Source organism: Rattus norvegicus, chromosome 20 (genome assembly GCF_036323735.1).
Source record: "Rattus norvegicus strain BN/NHsdMcwi chromosome 20, GRCr8, whole genome shotgun sequence".
Taxonomy (NCBI): Eukaryota; Metazoa; Chordata; class Mammalia; order Rodentia; family Muridae; genus Rattus; species Rattus norvegicus.
The window spans coordinates 29,811,392-29,833,237 of NC_086038.1; the positions used below are offsets into that span (position 1 = coordinate 29,811,392).

Below are 21,846 nucleotides of genomic sequence, written 5' to 3' on the forward strand. Positions count from 1 at the left end.
AGGCAACCCTTCATCTCCTGTGCACTGTTAATTAACCAAATACAGTTTGAGGGTTGTTTAAGAAGAAGAGATGTCGGTCCCCAGCTCCGAAAAAAAGAACCAAAAAAAAAAAAAAAAGAAGAAGAAGAGATGTAGGGATGGGGATGGAGAGATGGCTCAGTGGTTAAGAGCGCTGACTGCTCTTCCAGAGGTCCTGAGTTCAAATCCCAGCAACCACCTGGTGGCTCACAACCATCTGTAATGGGATCTGATGCCATCCTTTTGTATGGCTGCAGTGTACTTATATAAAAATAAATAAGGGGCTGGGGATTTAGCTCAGTGGTAGAGCGCTTGCCTAGGAAGCGCAAGGCCCTGGGTTCGATCCCCAGCTCCGAAAAAAAGAACCAAAAAATAAATAAATAAATAAATAAAATTAAACAAAATCTTTAACAAAAAGAAAGGGATATGGTCCAGATGTGGAAGCCACTCGCCTTGACTGAGTTAGAAGCCGAGAAGGTGAGAATGAACGGGAAGTGAGGCTGCTCCCAGCAGGACCCTTCCTCCAGTGGTGGGTGCACATCTGCAAGCTTCAGCCACAGCATCACCCACTAGGGACAAAGTGTTCAAACACACAGGCCAATGGAGGACGTTTGACATCCAAACCAAAATGGTATAAATGCGAAGGGGATGAGATTGGGGCTTGGGGGGCACTGGGCAGGGCTCAGGGTGTCTGCAGAGGAGGAGCAGCTGAGGCCTGTCCTCCCGCAGCCCTAACTGCACTCTGCCTTTCCTTCTCAAAAGCTGTAATAAAATCTTCAGCTCTGCTCCAGCACAAAGCTAGACAGGGGACACTCACTTTCTCTCTCTCTCTCTCTCTCTCTCTCTCTCTCTCTCTCTCTCTCTTTCTGTGTGTGTGTGTGTGTGTGTGTGTGTGTGTGTGTGTGTGTGTGTAGATGCTGTGATTAGTTTTATGTCAACTTGACAGATGCTAGAGGAATTTGGGGAGAAGGAACCTTAAGTGAGGAAACACCCCACGCCCACTCCACTAGATTGGCTTGAGGCGTGAGGGCTAGCCTCTGGTATGTTCTCTTTTTGTCTTTTTTTTACTTAATTATATTTTTAAGGGTTTATTTATTTATCTTATGTATGTGAGTACACTGTAGAAGAGACACACCAGAAGAGGGCATCAGATCCCATTACAGATGGTTGTGAGCCACCATGTGGTTGCTGGGAATTGAACTCAGGTCCTCTGGAAGAGCAGTCAGTGCTCTTAACCACTGAGCTATCTCTCCAGCCCTGGTGCGTTCTCTTGACTGACAGTAGACGGTGTTTATTCAAGCAGGGGTCAGCACGGCTACCTCAGTATAAGATGGTAGGCTGTGACTGATGACAAGGAGGAAGTGACATCTGGAACACCCGCAGCCTCCAAACATCACGGGTGCTGGTAACAAGGACATTCCGTTCGCCTGCATCCACCCTTACTCTGGGAGACACATTTATCCACCTGGCTTCCATGTCTGTCTCATACTAAAGACCAATCAGCAACGCAGCACACTCATGTTTACACTGTTTTTAATGCCAAAAGCTCTGTACAAAAAAAAAAAAAAACAAAAACCCAAAAAACATAAAGGATTCCTCACAACACCCCTGTGAGGTAGGTAGGCAAGTATTATTCTCCAATTTTACAGACGGGGAAACTGAGGCAGGGGGGTAAAGTGATCTGCCACTGGTCCCAGCATATCTCCAAGTCAGTGTCAGTCACGAGAGTATGAAGGGTCTCTCTGGTCTCTGACTCCTTGGCTAGACCTTTTCAGAAAAGAACTGACTTGCACAAAGCAGGCACCAGCAAACCTGAGAAGCCGTGAGCAGACATACAGCAGCTTGCAAAAGAATTCAGCTGAGAGGCTGGAAACAACTTTGGCCTCTTCAAAAAGCACAGCCAGCAGCTGACAGACAGGTACTCCATCTCCCTAAAGGACTGGAACCCAGAGATTCAACCCTGTCCTTCAGGGAGTAAGACAGGTAGGTAGCCAGCCTCCCAGGTGTCCAACCACTAGTCGTGGCAAACTTCAGTCCCAGAGGCTCACCATAGAGGCACAGCTCTCTATGCCCCTCTTCCTACTGTGTAAACAAAGCTGTTAGTAACTCAGCGGTGTCCCAAGTGTCCCAGTGAAAGAAGCCCAGGGATCCTGGCAGGGGTGGCCTGGACCCTAAGGCCTGACGAGCCACCACGGCCTGAGTCCACGAGAATCTCTTCCAAGAGTCACCTTGATCCTGCTAACAGGTTCCAACACATGATCACGCCTCTTCACTGTCTCAATGGTGTCTGTGAGTTCTTTCCCCACACTGAGATCGTCTCCCTGGTTTCTAAACTCCCTGGACACATCTGCCAGCTTAGGTGAAGGAACTGGGGAAAGTCTTCCAGGCCCGCGACACTCACGAACCAGAAGAAACCAAGCAGAGCTGCCTTTAACACGGACCTGACCGGCTCACCATCCTCCTCACCTACCTCAGACAGCTCCTTGATCTGAAAGACTGAGAGACAAGAGCAAGCCAGCCAGAGGAAGGAAGTGAACATACAAACACGACCAGCCCACTGCCAACTCAGGCAGTGAAAAGGGGACGGAGGTGGTGACTGACTGTTTGGGGAGCGAGCTCCCTGAAAGCTGTTTGCTGTTTGCCAGCTGGTCTGTGAGGTACAGGCAGAGGCCATTACACACCCAGAGGGTTGACAGAAAATGGTGGCGTCATCTACACATCCTACAAAAAACAAAAAAAAAACCCAAACAAACAAAAAAAAACCCTCTTTCCAAAGGCTCTCAGCCCCTCAAGTCTCACCAGGAAGCTGGCAAGTGTCCATCTGAAGCAATGAGACCCTCAGGTCCCCCAACCTGTCTAGCAAGGAGCAAGGAGGAGGCCTAAAGGAAGTCCCCAGCATCATAGGGCTCTGGGTCTTGGCTCTGCTCTTGCCACCGGTAACGGAGTCTTGACAGGGGCTGGTCCTCCATGCTCTCCAGCTCAGGGAACCCCAGCTGGTTGAGGATCTCATAGATGCCAGCTTTGGTTGCCACCTGGAAAGGGCAGAGATAGGGCAGAGCTTCAGGGGTGGAGGTCTCATCAGGCCTACTGTCCTCAAACCACTTCCCCTTGCTGAGCTCTGAGGCATTTGGGAGGGTCTGGGGCCCAGAGCTGTCCTCAGCGAGATCAGCAGCTCCGACAAACCTGCATGTCCATCTACAACCACCTTGCTCCAGGGTCCCTGACAGGCCTCGCTCCTCGTACTGCATGGAACTGCTGTGCAAATACACGGGGCCCTGGGCATGCCTGGGAGGACTCGGCGGCACTGGCCTGGCCAATCCAGCAAACCACATTTGAGCAGGGAGGTTGCCGAGGCAGTATGGATGGCAGAGCCAACGGTAGCCCTTCCCTTTGGCTAGGAGCTCAACCCAAGGAGTTTGGTTTTTCTCTGCTCTGGATCCTCAACGTGGAGCTGGTAACCCAGTAGCCTGGGACTTGGCCCCAAGCTCCAACCATCCCCTACACCTTACTAGGAACAATTCCACCTGGAAAAAAAGAGATAATGTTGTCCTTGCTGTCCCCAGGCACGATCACCCTGCCTCTGTCTGTCCCAGGAGAGGGACTGAAGTCCCGAGTTAGAGGTCCCCAGCACCTCTCCCTTGAGGAGAGTCCTAGAAGCAGCTATGGAGCATTACAAGCGTGCCCCCAACCCTGGTTCTCCCTGAGTCCCACAATCTAAGCAGAACTCAAGAAGAAAATGTCCTTGTCCCTAGGCTGGGTATGTAGCTGTTAGTTTGCCTGGCAAGCACAATGGCCTTGAGTTTGAGCCCCAGTAACATAAACCAACTGGGCAAGGCAGCAAGTCCCTGTAATCCCAGCAAAGTGGAAGCAGGAAGATCAGAAGTCACCCTCTGCTACATAGTGACTTTGAGGCCAGCCTGGGCTACATGACACTCTTCCTGCATTCCACCCCAGGGTACATAGAGGAAGCTAAGTCTGGGCCTGCTCACCAGAGTGGTCTCAATAGAGCCCTCGTCACATCTTCTGACTCCACACTCACCCTCAAGCACAAAGATTCACTTCACATGTTTCCTCACACTGACATCTGAGACCAGCGCCAAGGCACATCCTCAGCAGCCTGCTTTCCTGCCTCCCTGGTTCTGCCCACTGCAGTTCTGAACATGCCTCCATCCAGTCCTGAGCCTTTGCACCTACTCTATACCCACTGGGGCTGAGTTCCCTGGCTCCAGCCCCCACCCACTCACATCCTGGTAGCTAATTATGGACCTGAAATCATATTACAACAGATGGACTGTGAGGTCAGCAGCTTCCTGGCTGAGGGGTAATTACAGGCTACTTTCCTGAGAGGAAAAAGACCTTTCTCTTGACTGGCAGGTTCTAGGTTGGGTTGGAAGTCCAAGCAAAGAAGAATCACAGAGGTCCCAAGAAAAGAGAAGCAACAACCAGTTTCTATGTAAAGAAGTCCCTGAACCTCTGCACAGATTGCTTACCTAAAACATACCTGGCTCTTGACAGGTATGGCAGAGGCATTACACATGTATCACAGAGTCACCACCACCTTCTCATTTGACACCAACACCTTTGATACTATTCTACTGCTTATAAGGCTGGCCACCTTGTCCATATCTAAAGTCGTGGTTGGAAGGACATAGGATCATGACAAACAACCTTGCCCTTCATAGGGGACAGATGGGAGTTGAATAAAAATAACAGACCAAAGTGTCCAGGTAGGTATCCAGGCAGTGCAGGCCATGAGACACACAGAGCAAGCTCTTACAGGTGTCCATCTCACCCCCATCTCTCCCACCCCCATCATTCATTTATTCAGCTGCCATAAGCTGTCTAACTAGTGAGACACTAGGCAAGGAACATAATAGCTAAGTGGGAAAGGAAAGTAGGGGATTCCATATGGGAGCCTGTCATCTTGGACTTAGCATACTCAGTGACCAGGGAAAAGATACAGCTGGCCTTATGAGCTCACCACCCCAGGCCTGTCAGTCTCAGCATCCTTTCTCACCTCCCGCATCCAGGTGCTGAAAGGCCTCTGCCAGGAGCTGGCTTTCTCCAGGCGAAGGTAGGCATTAAAGAGGATCAGGTAGATGTACCGTTCCAGGTACTGCAGACTCCTCAGCTGTAACCTCTGAGCCTCCTGTGCTTCTTTGGTGGCCTTTGCCTGGAGGACAAGGAGGATGGTATCATCAGGGAGATCCATTGTTTAACACAAACATACTCACTCGCAGCCTGAGCATCCAAGCAGAGTGATTTCAGAGGCAGGGCCTGGGGTATTGCCTGGCCTAGACACAGAGGAGACCCACAGGGCCCCCAGTTCCTGAGGGCATGGGGGTCTCAAACCCACTTCCTACAGAGAAGAAAGGCCTCTACTTCCTCTCTGAAGACAATGCTGCTCCAAAGCCAGGCTGTCTGCTGGAAAACTAGGGGCATCTGAGGTATAGAGGGTGAGATGCCCAGCTCATGGTCCTCTAGAAAGAAGCCTGTTGCCAATTCCTAACAACATAATCCCCAGTCTCCTAGGACTGTCTCCTCTCTCCCAGTACCCCTAGCATTCCTCTGAAGGCATATGAGGATCTGATCATGGTCTGGCAGGGGACCAGTGACATAGAGCTCTGACTTGAGACAGCCTCTACAATCTCCTCCTCAGCCCAGCTCCTTTCTGACTAGAAAGGGAGAAAGCCCATCTTGGTATCTGACCCAACCTGCCCACTCTCTGCCTTCCTTGCCTGTTTCTCCATAGTCCTGGATCTGAGGTGGCAAGGATGGACACTTAGTCCACCCAAGTTTGGGGACCAATAAGAGAGAAGACAAGGCCTGGGTGGAGCTTGAGCCCATCAGTCCCAGGCCTGTCAGTCTCGGCATCCTTTCTCACCAGAGCTCCCCCTGGGCATCTTCTCTGGAAATGGTACCACACTAGGTCACATGCCAGAGAATAGAAGATGGCAAAGCTGATAAGTGGGAAGCTCCCTAGGGAAGACGGGAGGAGTGGGAAGCAAGGACCTCGTGGACTTGACAGTGAGAATGTGCACACACTTGGGACAGCAATGAGGACAAATGTATGAGGGAGCTGTGGCCTGCTAGCCTGGGAGAAAGAAGGATGTCATGAATGTCACCTTAAAATGCAAGTGCCTGGGTTCACCTCAGAGCAGCCAATGAGGGTCTCAGAGGGTTGGGGTGTGGGTGGGTGCAGGCAATGGGATTACTCAGAGCCAAAGCTGGGCACCGTGGGATGCAGCATTGGAAGTCATTGAAGGTTTGGTAGTGAGAGCAGCCTGTTGGAGGAAGATGCCGCAGGAGATCCGTGTTTCAAGAGAAAGGGGACTTTAGGAGGAAATGCTTGCAAGGTTCTCCAGGGCAGGGAAACATGCCAGGGACACTCACAGGATCTGGACCCTCAGCCAGCCTCTCCTGTAGGGTGGTCTGCCTCCATATCCGGGTATCTTCCTCTACCGACCATGGATGTGCTGCCCACACCCAGACCTGAACTATCTCACCTCACCACCCTCACCACCCTCACCACCCTCAGGCCTCCACCCAGATCCAGAAAAATAGTGTGGCACAGGGGAGTGGGGGTTTGGGAGGAAGAGCCTTCAAGTGAAGGCACTATCCGGGGAAGGGCACAGTGAGCCCCAAGGAGCCAGAGAGAGCTGCTCTCCCAACAGCTGGGCTGCAGATGGAAGCCCTTCCATGAACACACACGGTGCTGGTCTACATACTCAGAAAACTCCAGGGTCGCCCCACCCCAGACGTGACATGGCCCAGAGCCTAAAACTCACAGTTGGAGAGATCCTGAACAGCGCCAATTCGGTTTTGAGGCAACAGCAGGCTGTGCCAGAAAGGGCTTGGGGACAGGGACAGCACTCTAACTCCCTGGGAGACAGCCAGACGCACAAGCTGGCTGCGGTTCTGCTGTTAGCCTCTGAACCTCAACATTTCAAGGAACTGGTGAGAAGGCACTTATGAGCCACACAGCCCCAAGTACTGACTAAACAGGTCAGAAGCCACGAAGATGAGAGCTACCAACCCTGCCCTCTGGGAGGCTCCAGGGACTACCAAAAGCAGTGAGAGAAAGTGACCTTCAAGGTGGATAAGGAAGAAGAGGTAGTGGGCACCGGAGGTAGGCTGGAGTCAGGAGGTGGGTGTGTCCTCAGAGTTGGACAGTTGCATTAGAAACAAGGGAAGACAGGTGCTTAGTTTTGATTGGTACAACATGGAAATCACCTGGAAACGAGTCTCAGTGAGGAGCTGCCTAGATCAGGTTGCCCTGTGAGCATGCCCGTGAGGAAATGTCTTAGTTGGGTTCATGGTGGTGGGGAAGCCCACCCTGAATGTTAGCGGCACCACATCACAGGCTACGTCCTGAAATGCATGAGGAGAGCCAGCCCAGCCCTGCTGTAAATTAACGCATTCTCTCTGGTCTTGACTGTGCGTGGGACGGTACTGGTTGCTTTGAATTCCTGCAGCCTTGACTCCCTGAAGCGGTAGACTGTGTCCTGGAACCTCGAGCCACTTTTCTCCCTGAAGAGCCTTTGTTGGGTCTCTTATCATAGAAATAGGAAGAGAAGCTAAGGCATGGATGGACTCAGAGCCTGGGAGAAGCTAAGACAAGAGGGTCCTACAGACAGAGGGCCAGGGCTGCTGCCTGCAGGGACACTCGAGGACTGCATACTCTTTCAAGAATTAACATCAGGGGTTGAGGATTTAGCTCAGTGGTAGAGCGCTTGCCTAGCAAGCGCAAGGCCCTGGGTTCAGTCCTCAACTCCGGAAAAAAAAGAATTAACATCATGTGTTCAAAAAAAAATCAGGGGTTGGGGATTTAGCTCAGTGGTAGAGCGCTTGCCTAGGAAGCGCAAGGCCCTGGGTTCAGTCCCCAGCTCCAAAAAAAAGAACCAAAAAAAAACAAAAAAAAAAAAAATCAATTTTGCTTAGAAACTAGGCAGCGGATAAGAGGAAAAAGAAAAGAATATATATAAAAAAAATTTTAAATTTTATATATTAGTTATATAAATACACATTATTATATGTTACATATTTATATAGTCATTAATATTGATGCATATTATGTTAAAATATTTTAAATGTGCAATATATTAATATTGATAAGTTATATAACATAAATATATATAGCATATTAAAGTATATATAATTTAAAAATGGCCACATAGTGGCCACTTGGCCAGCACAGTGAGGTCCTACTGTCTCACAGGATACTGAGCTGGTCCGACTATAGGGTCAAGTAGCCCCCAAGCCTCAGCCTGCTTCTCCTCTCCTGTCTCCTTCTGGGCCTTGGAGTGTTTTCAGAAGGGCAGGAGTCACCCAGTGCTCCTTGGGAAAGCCATTTTAAACTGCTTCCACCAAGGTCCAGGGAGAAGTGGCCAGCTCTCACCTAGCTACAACCACACCACACCAGCACTGTCCCAAGACACCAGCAAGGATGACGAGGTCTGAGGCACATCCGGTGGGAGGCAGGAGGAGTCTTTCAAGGGTAGAATTATCTCTAAATTCAGACACTGTGTGAAGATTATGCCCACCAGTCCCAGAGGTCCCCATGGACACATCCTGCCTCTGACCACAGGGCTGTGATTTGAGACAATGGCCCATCTGCCTGTCACAATCCACTTTCCTTAAAAGCATCCCAGGCTGGCACAGTTCCGGGAGGGGCACCCAGCCACCTCCTGCATGTAGAAATAGCCAGGCTGTTTTTAAGTGGTCCAGTAGGCCAGGCTGCCATGAAGGTGACAAAGGCTTCCTGGGCCCTTGGGACTGAAACCTGAAATAGAAGGGGCCCAGGAGAGACACCGGAGCTGTGGGGACCTCAGGCTTCTCATGCCTCTGGCCCGTCTAGCATGGGTGTAGGCCTTGTTCTGTCAGTATGTCTGGAAGCTCTTTGCTGAGCTACCCAGTAGTAAACATGAGATTATCTAAGTCTCTGTGCCCTCACTGAAGGCCTTCCTCTGCGCCTGGCTACAGTCAGCTTGTCCCTCCAGGCTCAGGACAAACCCCACTCCCCACAGCTTGCTCTGGGCATCTAGGCCTCAAGATCCCCCCTCCCTTGGCCTCCTCTGCTCTCAAGTCTGGGCCTTTTCATTAAGACAGAGTTTCTGGGGGCTGGGGATTTAGCTCAGTGGTAGAGCGCTTACCTAGGAAGCTCAAGGCCCTGGGTTCAGTCCCCAGCTCCGAAAAAAAGAACCCCCCCCCCCAAAAAAAAAAAAAAAAAAAAAAAAGACAGAGTTTCTGTGTGCTTCACTGTGGTAGGCCAGGCCTTCCCCAAACAGCTATTAAGTCTGGGGGCGGGGTTTGACATCAGTTTTCTGCCTCTCTATCCCTCACTCCCACCCCCAAAAGACCTGCATTAGAGTTTGGGGTGCAGTGAGCAACTCTCTCCCAGGCAGTCTCCTCCTGAGGCAGTCTCCAGTAGCTTAGAAAATCTAGACTCTAGAAAGATGCTGGGACCCCCCCACCAACCTGCACCTACGCTTTCACATAAGTGCCTGCAGGACACTCCGGTGGTTATCTCAGGTACCCCAACATTCATCACCCAAACAGTTTCCTGAGAGCACCATCCCCAAACTGCTAGACCTACAAGTGTGTCATCTGAGCGACAACCAAGCTATGGGAGCTAAACTCTGGATCCACGTTCAATTAGGAAATCCTACTGGCGCCCCTTCAACACGTTTCCAGAGGCTCCCTTCCCCTCATCAAGTGCTCCCAGCCACCCCACACCAGTGAAAGTCCCTGCCTGGCCTACCTCCATGCTCCAGGGTCCTTTCCTTCATTAGAGAAGAACAGCTTGTCCTGGAGGACTAGTCCCAGTGGACTAAGCCAGTGTGGACAGCAAACAGGCAGATTTCCCAATTCATGCAAATATTTATTCCACCTGCTATCCACCTCCTACTCACTGTATAAGGCACTGCAGACCCCCGCTGTGTCTGGCACAGTCCTGGGAGCTGGGCTGTAGAAACGGGCCTATGCAATGAACATGAGTGCTAGCTGCTCCCAAGAGTGGCGGGTCTCAGTGAGATGATACCAGGACCAGGGGATGCTGGAATTGACCCTGTGACCAGGTCAGACTCAGTAGGAAAGTCCCCTGTAGGGCCAAAAGGCTCCAGGCCAGCCAGCCAGAAGGGAAAGGAGGACTCAGCTGCTGTGGGGGAGGTGGGGGTAGGCAGCACCAATTCACTGAGTCCATCCTCAGGAAGGCATGAAGACCCTAAGGAAAGTGCCCTTCCTCCTGTCACATCTTATATGACAGTTTACAATGTTCCGAGGCTACTCTAATTGCAGTGGCTGAGCCCTGGAGACCCATTACCTGCTGGAATGAGGACTCTGGGGACAGCATTGGCTGTCAGAGGCTGAGAAAGACCAGCCAGGGGCTCAGCGCCTGAGGCAGCCGACCTTCAGCTTTTCTTAGGAAACAGCCTTAGTTCCTGGGGCGCTGAGCTCATCTTTCTGTCTCGGGCAGCTCTCGGGTTCTATAGGCCTATTCCACAGAATGACAAGCACACAGGAGCTATGGTGGCTTCCCCCATAGCCCATCCTCTTACTGTTACCATGAAATTGTCCCCCGTGTCCGCCACCCCGGAGGGAAAGGAATGTAAAAGGCCAAGTGGATGATAAAGCTCTGACCCTGCTTCCAGTCTACCACAGATCTCCCTCAGGCCTGTTTCTTCTTCAGTTAAATGAGTCTACTAGAACCTGCCCTGACTTCCTGTCCTCCTCACTGAGATCTGGAACAGACAGGCTTCTAAGTTCTCAGAGAGGCAAAGCGGTATGGTCTCCACAAAGCATTCTTCAGAAAGCAAAGGCGTCTGCAGCCAGCTTTGCCTCAGCTTGTTCTCAAACTCATTCTGCAAGGAAGAGAGAGGGTGCTACAGCCTGCTCTAAATACAGACGAGTAAGAGCGACTGCCGACAGCCAAAGCCAGGTTCCGAAAGTGCCTGCTGGCATTAATGTGTCTAACAGAGTGTCCTTAGACGTTTCTATCATAAATACTTTCCCCTTTCCAAGTCCAAAAGGAAACAATCGATTACCAGCTAGATCAACCTGGGGGCTGCTGGCCATGTTGGAATACCTCAGTAGGGCCCAGATTCCTCGTACTGCTCCCCGCTGCCTCATGTCCATGCCAACCCCACAAAGTGGCTCATGTCAAGAGACCATCTCTCCCATTCTACTTCTGTGTGAGGCAGGTAGGTATTTAAAAAATGTTTATTTGTGTGTTGGAATTGACCCTGTGACCTTTCTAAGTCTAATGCACCCTCTGCACCCTAGGATCCATTATATTATGCCAAGTCTAACATGTCAGCCTCGAGCAGTGTGGGCACACGTGAATGTGTACAGAGGTCAGGTCAGAGAGTCTATCATCTCCTTCCACCATGCAGGTCCAGGAGATAAAAGTCAAAATACCAGTCTTGGTAGCAAGCGAGCTTACTCACTGAGCCCTTAAGGCGGTTCTTAAAAAAATTCTGTGAGGGGTTGGGGATTTAGCTCAGTGGTAGAGCGCTTGCCTAGGAAGCACAAGGCCCTGGGTTCGGTCCCCAGCTCCGGAAAAAAAAAAAAAAAAAAAAAAAAAAAGCTAACAGAGAGACCTTGTCATGCGCGGACGGGGACACACACGCGCGCGCGCACACACACACACACAATGGCTGGGCTAGGTCTCTAAGGTCAGGAAACTAAGGCAAGTGGAGGTCGATGTGGATAAGCCAGAAGGACTTAGGTATTTCCACTTGGCATACTTCATACAACACCAATCACAGTGGTATTGTCCTCAGCCACCACCGTGAACTGCTCAGGAGCTGAGGCATTTGTGGGCCTCTCTTCACCTCGTTAGAACACAGCCTAGCACAACCTTCTCCTCGGTCTGACTCAGTGTCGGCACACACCAAGTGAGGCTAGCCTCAGACACAGCCCACTGAGTACTTAGAGCCTACACTGCCCCACCTGTGAGGAAAGTGTAGCGCACGTGTACAAAGGTCAGAATGAAGAAGCTAAAATGAAAGTCACTGCAGCCCAGCTCAGCAAACTCTGGGAGCCGCTCTGCACCCCTGGACCATTTATATTACACCACGTCTAACAAGCGAGCCTCGCACAAAATTCCTAGCTATCCATGGGGGGGGGGAAGGGGGGCGCACAGCGGCACACAGACCACTCCTTCCCACTTCTTCCCATGAGAGAGTAGTGACCTCCCATTTTCCTGCTTCTCTGTGGCCCTGGGGTCACTTTATTGCCAAAAGCAATCCCAATGCCAAATGCCAACCACATGTTCTTAACCCCTTCCGACTAATGTGTGAGTGGATTGCTGAAGCAGGCAGGGGGCTGGGAAAGACCAGCTCTGAAGGGTGAGGGGCAGAAGCCAAGTTGCCACACGCTGCTGGGATCTTTACAGCCTTGAGGTTGCGTTCTGCTGGGAGAACCTGAGATGGACAGAAGGTCGAGGGAAAACTTGAAGTGGGTAGAAAGCTGACTGGCACATTCCCAGGCAGTGAGTCTGATGGAGGAGGTACATCCCCCCCCCATGGAGCCCGGGCCCATGTCCTTCCGGAGTTGAGTAGCATCTCTGACCCCCACGAGGAGCCCACTGGCTTACTCGGTGCAAAGCTTGGCAGGCGCCGGCAGAGACCAGCTGCGGACCTCCACTTTAAAACCAGAAGGCAGGGGCTTGACTAAACCTTAAGATACTGAAGGTAAGACCCAACTGCCAGTTCCTAGGAGTCAGTTCATAGGGTGAGTTGGAAAAGAGATGGCCCCCATTCTAGAGCCGCAGCAAGCCTCCCCTAGGGCCATCTAGAGGTCGTGAGCTCAAATTCAACATAGACCAGAGAGGGGCATGAGTCCCATGCCCGCTCTGCCACAAACTCACTAGGGACTTCCTGCGGCCTGCCTTCCCATTCCATGGCCCACGGCCTTGTCTGTGACCACACACTGGACTCTGAGGGTGTTTTGAACTCTGAGCAATGTTAGAGGACACTGGTCCCAGAGATGGATCCTCAGGGCTCTCCCTTCTGCTGAGTGTTCAGGTCTGCTGCCTACAGCCATTTTGTTCCATGCCCTCTGCTTAGCTGATCCAACTGGAAGACAGGGAGCGATCGTATGGGCTGGACTGATTAACAGTAGCAGCTCCACAGGTGAGACCCCTACACGGAGTCTGTCAGCCAGGTGAAAATCTGCTCAGGCAAATATAGACTAGGGGCAGGAGATAGAAGCGCCAGTTACTGGGGAAGGTTCCCCCACCCTCACCTTTGACTTAGGTAAATTGTTTGGGCCAAATGGAATAGGCACCCAAAGACTGCCAACATCTATGTTGCCTCGTTCTCTGGGCCTTTTTGTATATCAGACCCAGAGTACAGAAAATGGTTTAGCCACCCTTCACTTCAGATAGATGTCTGGCTCTCAAATGGAGACCCTGATTGTGGGGGACAAGGTATGTACTTTTATGCTACATTAGGGCTGTAAAACATTAGCTCTCTCGGTAACTGGCCACAGCAGGGCCTCCTAGCATGAGAGTCACAGCACCTGTTAAGGGAGATGACAATTTCAAATGTTTAAGCCAACAACGGCTAATATAAGAGTTTGTTTAGCTACTCCCCTGGCCTCAGAGAAAGTGTTGAGTCAATGATTTGATTCACTGGATCAATTCTAGGGGGCGGGGTGTGTGCTGAGGTCTGACCCCCTCCATCCCCCATCCCCATCCTAGCTGTAGCCATTTTGCCCCATGCTTGCTGACAGCTTTTTCTTATTGTTGCTGTAACATGCCTGCCAGTCACTGAGACAGAGAAGTGACTTGACTCAGAGCAGGGTCATGCTGACCACATGTTATGTTCTGAATGTTCTGAGGTTTGTTAATCTTAAAGAAATCCCACAAAGCTTTACATGGGACCCATCAAGTTAAAGGTCAATATGAACCGTTATGTCTAAAATGGCCTGAGTCAGAGCTGACCATTGGGCTACACTTCCCGCACCTGCGTATGAGCTCATTGTGGCTTTTGAGGGGTTTCCCCCCATTTATAAGCCTGCCCTGAGAACACACTGGTACCAAATATTAGGCTCCCCAGTCCTTTTTACGGTCCTAATCTATCAGTCTTGAGGTGTGCGTTCAATAACTATTTTTGCTCAACTGGGTCAGTGTTCATATGCTTTGTGTGGAGTTCCTGAACCCCAACACTGAGCCCAGCCCTATGAGTATAACGGGTGAAGACTTCCAAACACTGCCCCCCAGGAGGAACATGATTCAGCCTGGAGATGAAGACATGAACGGTCAGAGGCAGAAAAATCATCTCCTTCAACATCTACACCCCGTCTTCCACCTGATGATCTCTTCTGGCTCCTCACCCCTTCCATGGAACTTGGCTCTCTGTAGCCGCTGGACAGAGCCGATCCCGCTGTCCACTCTGATCACAGGTGTTTCCACAGGGCAGCAACAGTGTGACTTTTCAGTCTGGAAATGCTCTGCAGAAACCCTGTACTCTCACCCATGTGTAGTTGACCGGAGCCCCTACTGCGCATGTGTAGTTGACTGGAGCCCCTACTGCGCATGTGTAGAGCTGGCCTCAGCTCTGGGCTTCTGAGCTGAGCATCTCGAACAGCTCAGGAGACATCTCAGTCCACTGTGATCTCAGGCAGAACAGAAGCCCAAGCCTTTCCACAACGAGACATGCAGAAGACCTTGGAGGAAGGAGACTGCCCTTCTTGCTAATGGAGGGAACATCCAAGTCTCCAAAAGCTGCTGTCCCCAAACCTCAGGGCCATGAGAAATCAGGAATGCAGATCTTCCCAGCACTGACCTTCTAGTAGAACAGACAGACTTTCTACTTCCTGGTCACTAACTAGCCCTTCTGTTATGAAATGTTAACAGTTCAGATGAGAGTTCAGACTAAAATTTCTACTTCTCTTCTTTAAAGATTTAGTTTTGTGTGTGTGTGTGTGTGTGTGTGTGTGTGTGTGTGTGTGTGTGTTCCAGCGTGTGCATGTGTGCTATGTGTGTGGGTACCACAGAGGACGGAAGGGGGATGAGATCCCCTGGCTCTCCTTACAGCTTCTGAGATAACAATAGTCTCTGTGGGTGGTTATGATGTGAGAGCAGACTGGGTTTGATTCCTCCCCCCCTGCTTCCCACGCACGCAATGGCAGCATACTGCCGAAGTCAGGACCTGCGCATGTGGCTTTGTTGTGGACTTACATGGCTTGCACAAAACCCCGGGTCCCATCCCTATAACTCAGGAGGTAGAGGCAGGAGCATCCAAACTTTAAGATCATCATTCAGATACACAACAAATTCCAAGCCAGCCCAGGATACAGAAAACCCTGAGTCAAAAATGAAAAGCAAGAACCAGTGCCATGGCCTCAGGCCTTTAATCCTAGGACTCAGGAGGCAGAGGCAGTGGATCTCTACGAGTTCAAGGCCGGGCTGGTTTACAGAGTGACTTCCAAGCCATCCAGAACTTCAAGAGTCCCTGTCTAAAAATAAAAGAAAATCTACAACACAAAAATAAGTACATTGTTCCATTATTATGAGACTCAACAGGAAACCTGGAGCTGCATGTGGCCGGGGACGGATTACCAAGGGTGTGAGGTTTCTGTCTGTGGTCCTGACCATGCTCTAACGTCCCCCACTGCAATGGCAACCGTGGACAAGTGTTCTCTAAACAGTCCATCGGGCAGTATGTGAATTGCATCTCCATAAGCTTGGCTGCAACAGAGCAAAGGCCTGGGGTGGCCCAGACCCCATGTTATTCCAGTTCTAAGCTGGCATCTTGGCACTGTGGAGCCTCTGGAAACTCTGGGTCGGTCCCAGCGATCTCCATTTTGGCAAACCCACAAGGGAATCTGAGGTACTGAGATGGGAGACCACTGGTCACTATAGATGGCCTTGACTACACCCTGGATGTACCCAGACAAAGTTTCAAAGCTGGATTCACACACACAGAGCAAACTGAGGTGGATTCTAGCAGGGACTCATGACCTCCTACTCTAAGGCACCTTTAAGGACTTGCCCTGGGGGGCTGGCGAGATCGCTCAGTGGTTAATAGCACCGGCTACTCCTTCAGAGGACACAGGTTCAATTTTCAACATGGCAGCTCGCAACTGTCTGTAACTCCAATTCCAGGAGACCTGACGCCCTCACACAGACATACGTGCAGGAAAACACCAGTGCACATAAAATAAATTATAAATATTAATTAAAACAGTTTATTTATTTAAATATATGTCTTTAAAAGAACTTGTCCTAGGGGCTGGGGAGATGGCTCAGATGGGAAGCTCACGAGTGTGAGGTCCCAAGTTTGAATCCCAGAACCTGGGTAGCTATAGTAGTGTTTGCCTGTAATTCCAGCATTCCTACAGTAAGATGCAGGGGTGGAGACAGGAGCATGTCTTGAAGCCCAGGGCCATCTAGCTAACAAAGGACCCATCTCAAAACAAGGTCAGTAACAGCATGTGCTGTAAAGGCAAGAGATCCAAGTTCAATCCCTAGCTCCCATTAAAGGTGGGAGGAGAGAACCTTGACCTCCACATGCTCTCTGTGACTCATATGCCCTCCCATCATACACACACTAATGTCAATAAAATTACTTAAAAAAATAAAACACACACACACACACACACACACACACCCCTAATTTATGGATTATCAATGAGGCCCTAGGTCTAACGGGAAAGTGATAGGAAGGAATTTACGCTAACTTAGCTCACCACTGTCACCTGGTGGCCACACTGATGAGTAAATGCATTTAGCTTCTGGCATCTGGGAGCTACTGCCCCTAAAATACAGCTCCGTTCCTCCTCCCCCATCCCTGCCACCTCACTCCTCAGGAGTAAAGCCATCCAATCTCACTTCTGGTGACAACACTGTGCTGCCAGGTGGCCTTTGGTGCTTTGAAACCCACTACGAACCTGTAGGCCTCCTGTCCTTTGCCCATGAAGCCCCTGAGGCCTGCAGTGACTCCTTGGGCTGTTTGAGGCCAACTTGGAGCTTCTCCCTGCAGTGCAGGTTCCCTATGCTTCCTGCTCTCTCTCTCTCTGTCTATCTCTCTGTCTCTCTATCTCTCCTCATAACACACATCCAGGAACAAGGATTGAGGGCCTGTGAATTTTGGAGTTGGGATGGAGAGAAGGAGGCTCTAACAGGGCCTGGACCATGTTCTCTGGAGCAGGTCTAAGCACTCTCTGGGCCTCCAGCTGCCAGAACCTAGAGGTCTCAGCTCTCACGCTCTGAACGGGGATTTCAAATGTGACAGTGGGCGTGTTTTATGCCAATTTGACTCAAACAATGTCACTTAAGAAGAGACAATGCCCCCACCAGATAGGCCCGTGGGCAAGACTGTGGTACAGTTTTTGGATGGATGACTGGTGTGGGAGGGCCCAGTCTACTGTGGGTGGTGACACCCCTGAAGAAGTGGCCCTGAGTTGTTATAAGAAAGCAGGCTGAGCAAGCCTCGAGAAGCAAATCAGTAAGCAGCAGGTCTCCATGGCCTCCGAATCAGATCCTGCTTTCAGGTTCCTGCCTTGAAATTGCTTCCCTTTCTTCCCCAAGTTGCTTTTGGTCATGGCATTTCGTCAGTTTCGTCCCTAAGACAGTTTAAATCTCAAAGGAACCTGGAGAAGGGAACCTAACACAGGGACGCTGTGTCGTCCAATGTGTGCCAAGTCCATTTCAGAAGCTCCTGGTCCATCATCTCCTCCCCATGTAGGGCAGCCTGGAGTCTGAACTTTTCCCCAGTCTTATCCCACATGCCTGGTCTGCCTCCAAAGAGGACCTGCCCTCTGACCCAGTCAGGATCTGACCCCGAGACACCAAGCCAATGTTCTGGATCATTCTGGTCATGTGTCCCCAGCTGGAGACTGGACAAGTTGCCATGATACAGCAGAAGCTGCCCTGAAAGTCACCCAATCTGTCATACACTGACACCTCTTAATGCCATGCAGCACGCTCCCTACACACCTGCTACCAGGATGAGAAACAGGGCTCTCTGTGCCCACGACCAACCCAATCCCCACACTCCCGGGTCCCAAAGCTGCAAACTCCACCACCTGCCCGGCCCTCAGGTCGGAAGTCAGGCAGAAGGGAACACTGGAGACCCAGGCAGACTCGCCGGCACACTCTTCCTCAATAGCTATAGTAAATCTGAACCACTCAGGAGACCATATTTTTACAATTTAATGAGTTATTAAAAAATAACTTGGGGGGTTGGGGATTTAGCTCAGTGGTAGAGCACTTGCCTAGCAAGCGCAAGGCCCTGGGTTCAGTCCCCAGCTCCGAAAAAAAAAAAGAAAAAGAAAAAGAAAAAAAAAATAAAAAACTTGGTGGTGGCGGCACGTGCCTTTAGTTCCCACACTAAAGACAGAGGCAGAGGCAGAGGCGAGTGGATTTCTGTGAGTTCAAGTCTGGCCTGGTCTACAAAGCAAGTTCCAGGACAGTCAGAGCTGCACAGAGAAACCCTGTCTCAAAAGAAAAAACAAAACAAAACAAAACAACAAAAATAGATAGATAGATAGACAGACAGACAGACAGACAGACAGACAGATAGATGCTGGATGGATGGATGGACGGACGGACGGATGGACAGACAGACAGATGGATGAATAAAATAACTTTGGAGGACTGGCAATCTGGCTTGGTGGGTAAAGGTGACTACTACCCTCAAGGCTGACCCCCCAAATCCATTCCCCCAGAATCCACATGGTAGAAGGAAAGAACCAGCTCCTACGAGTCGTCTCTGACCCCCACGCTCATGCTGTACGCACACAGGTAAGTAAATACATGTAAAATAAAGTAATATTCATCTGAGCAAACAAAAACAAGGACCAGACCCAGACCCCAAACAGCGCAGACGAACCTGTCCTGGGGTACAGCAGCCATACCACACAGCACTGACTTTAACCCCTGGCGACTGAGTCACACACCGCCACCCGCCCGATTCTGCTTGGCCTCTGGGACCCCAGGATCGCACACTAGCATTGTATCCCATCCCACAGAGGTCTCAGGTATCCTTCCTCTTCACAGCAGGTTTCTAAAACCTCCAAAGGGTCCACAGGACCTGCTGGCCCCTGAAGCCCACACCACCGACCTCCTCATCCCCACTCCACCAACGTGAACAGCAGCCCAGCCTGCAGAGCTGGGGGCGCAGGGCCAGCACTCGCCTGTCGGTAGGTAGATATGATGACCTCCCGCAGGTGGTAGTGCATCGGTGTCATGGTCTCGCTGACAGTGTCCAACGCCGCGTCCACCTCCTTCTTCACGAGGTGGCCGTCAGGCAGCAGCTGTACCACCTTCATCACCACCTGGGGCCAAATAAGCGGTGAGTGGACAGAAAGGCAAGGGGAGCCTCAGCCTGCGCCCCCCTGCCCACTTTGGGACAGCAAGGGGGTGTGGTATCGCCCAGGCGACGCATCCACGTTTACTTTTCAATCAGCAAGATTTTGTGTGTTGTGTCTGTGCGTGCACAGTTCGAGGCACACACAAGTACTGTGTGTACTTGTGACATGTATAATTATGTGTGCTATGTATGAATGTATGAGTGACATATGAATGTGTGTGTGTGTGTGTGTGTGTGTGTGTGTGTGTGTGTGTGTGTGTGTGTGCAGATGCACGAACCCATCCATGCACATATGGAGGTGGAGGGGGACCAGGAACCTGGCCTCCAGCAAGCCCCATGGATCCTCTTGTCTCTGCGTCACACAGCCATGGGCCACACGAGATCACAGCTTTTCTGTAGGTCTGACTGCTGAAACTCAGCAGTCTCGTGGGACAAGCACGTGGACTCACCACTCTTAATGTACATGTACGTACAAACGAATCTTAAGAAGCCACATCTACGGGGTTGGGGATTTAGCTCAGTGGTAGAGCGCTTGCCTAGCAAGCGCAAGGCCCTGGGTTCGGTCCCCAGCTCCGAAAAAAAGAAAAAAAAAAAAAAAAAAGAAGCCACATCTATACATCTGTTTTGGTCATTTCATTGACTTCCTGTCCTTAAGAGAACATCATGGGTCTGGGGAGACAGTTCAGGGTGGGGTAGTTGCTGCTGAAGACCTGAGTTCTCTCCCCAGCACCCACATGAAAGACCAGGCAGGGAGCAGTGACAGGAGACCCCTCAGTCAGCCCTAGTCTAGTGGAACCAGAGAGGCCCAGGCAAGGAGACCCTGCCTCAAAAGAGTAAAACAAAATAAAAACAAAAACAAGCAAACAAAACGGGGCAGCTGGACAGTGGTGGCGCACACCTTTAATCCCAACACTCAAAGGGACACAGGCTCGAGGATCTCTGAGTTTGAGGCCAGCCTGGTCTACAGAATAAGTTTCAGGACAGCCAAGGACACACAGAGAGACCATGCCTGGGGGGGGGGGGGGCAACCAGACAAACCAAAAATGGGTGACCAGCACCTGAGGGGGTTACACCCAAAGGTTGATTCTGACCTGCACACCTCAGTGCACACAAAAATACTTTTTTTTTTCTTTTCTTTTTTTTAGGAGCTGGGGACAGAACCCAGGGCCTCAAGCGCTCTACCACTGAGCTAAATCCCCAACCCCCCACAAAAATACTTTTTAAAAGGAGGATGTCAGGTTAAAGAGAGAGCTTAGTTGTGAAAAGCACGTAATTGTGTACTGCTTTTGGAGAGGACCTGAGTTTGGTGCATCAGATGCCTTACAACAGTCCAGTTCCCGGGACTCCAGTGCCCTCTTCTGGCCTCCACAGGCATTGCACTCATAAGGACATAAGCCTCACAGAGACACACAGGTACACATAATTAAAAACAAAATCTTTTGCTGGGCAGAGTAGTAGCAGACAACTTTAATCTTAGTATTCGGGAGGCAAAGGCAGGCAAATCTCTGAGTTCAAGGCCAGCCTGGTCTACAGAGTGAATTACAGGACAGTGAGAACTACAAAGAGAAATACTGTGTGTGTGTGGGGGGGGGGGGGGGTTTAAAACAGTGAGTATCAAGTACTAAACCTATGAGCTGTCACTTCTGTCTGTCACGGTCACAGTTTAGTGAAACCATAAGGGAGCTCTCAGTCTTCTACATTAACCGTGGGTCTGGGAGAGCCAGGCTCCTACAACAGAAGGAAGACATGGTGCTGACAAGGAGAACCAGGGAGACAACAGGAGAACCGGGGAGAGCCAGAGACAATGGGAGAGCCAGAGAGATCATGCTAGTAAACCACCGACAGGTTTGAAATGCTCAGCACATATTAAAAGCCTAGGCGAGGTTCCTTACAAAGATTCGTCTTACTCCTTATTTTGTTACTGTTGGACAAGCATTTTACTGACCCAGCTATCTCACTGCCCCACTCACCCCCAGCTTTTTTGAGACATCTTATATGCCCCAGGCAGTCCTCCAACTCCCTAGGTAGTAGAGAATGACCTTGAACTCCATCCTCCTGCCTCTCCCACCCAAACAGTGGATCTCAGGTTTGAGCCACCATTCCTACTCAGGGTGCTCAATGCTGGGCTTGAGCCCAGGGCTCTGTGTGTGTGCAACAGAACCGAGCCACCCACACGCCTCTGCCTTGTTTTTTTCTTCTTATCCATTACAGCGGTAGGGATCCCGTCCAGGGCCTTAAACATACCAGGCAAACACTCCCCCACTGGGCTACACTCATTCATTTATTTATTTGAAACAAGATTCACTGTGTAGCCCTCTCTGGCCTGAAAGTTACAATGTAGATCAGGCTGGCCTAGAATTTGATTTCTGTTAGCATATTTCCATCATGCTAAATAAAGAAAAAGAAGGGTGATCATCAACCATAAAAGGAAAAAGGGGCGTGGAAAGAGGAGCGTGTCTAGGGACCCAGAGGCCCCGCGTGATTGGCAGCCTTGACCTCTCAGTCAGCA

The 21,846-nt window shown here is 50.7% G+C and overlaps 1 protein-coding gene across 3 annotated transcripts in view; it reads right to left on the reverse strand.

The window, feature by feature from the left end:
* Positions 1-1,258: 1,258 nt before the first annotated feature.
* Positions 1,259-21,846, reverse strand: part of Pald1 (phosphatase domain containing, paladin 1) — a 65,084-nt gene continuing 44,496 nt past the window's right edge. For 2 of the 3 annotated variants that reach the window (XM_039098611.2, XM_039098612.2), the window contains 3 exons: positions 19,162-19,302; positions 5,036-5,191; positions 1,535-3,050 (listed from right to left, as the gene is read on the reverse strand). In XM_039098611.2, the coding sequence (XP_038954539.1) occupies positions 2,898-3,050; positions 5,036-5,191; positions 19,162-19,302 (450 nt within the window). In that variant the 3' untranslated portion in view covers positions 1,535-2,897. Of the gene's footprint in view, positions 3,051-5,035; positions 5,192-19,161; positions 19,303-21,846 lie in introns of all 3 variants that reach the window. The other variant, NM_001034128.2, reaches the window with a different exon arrangement.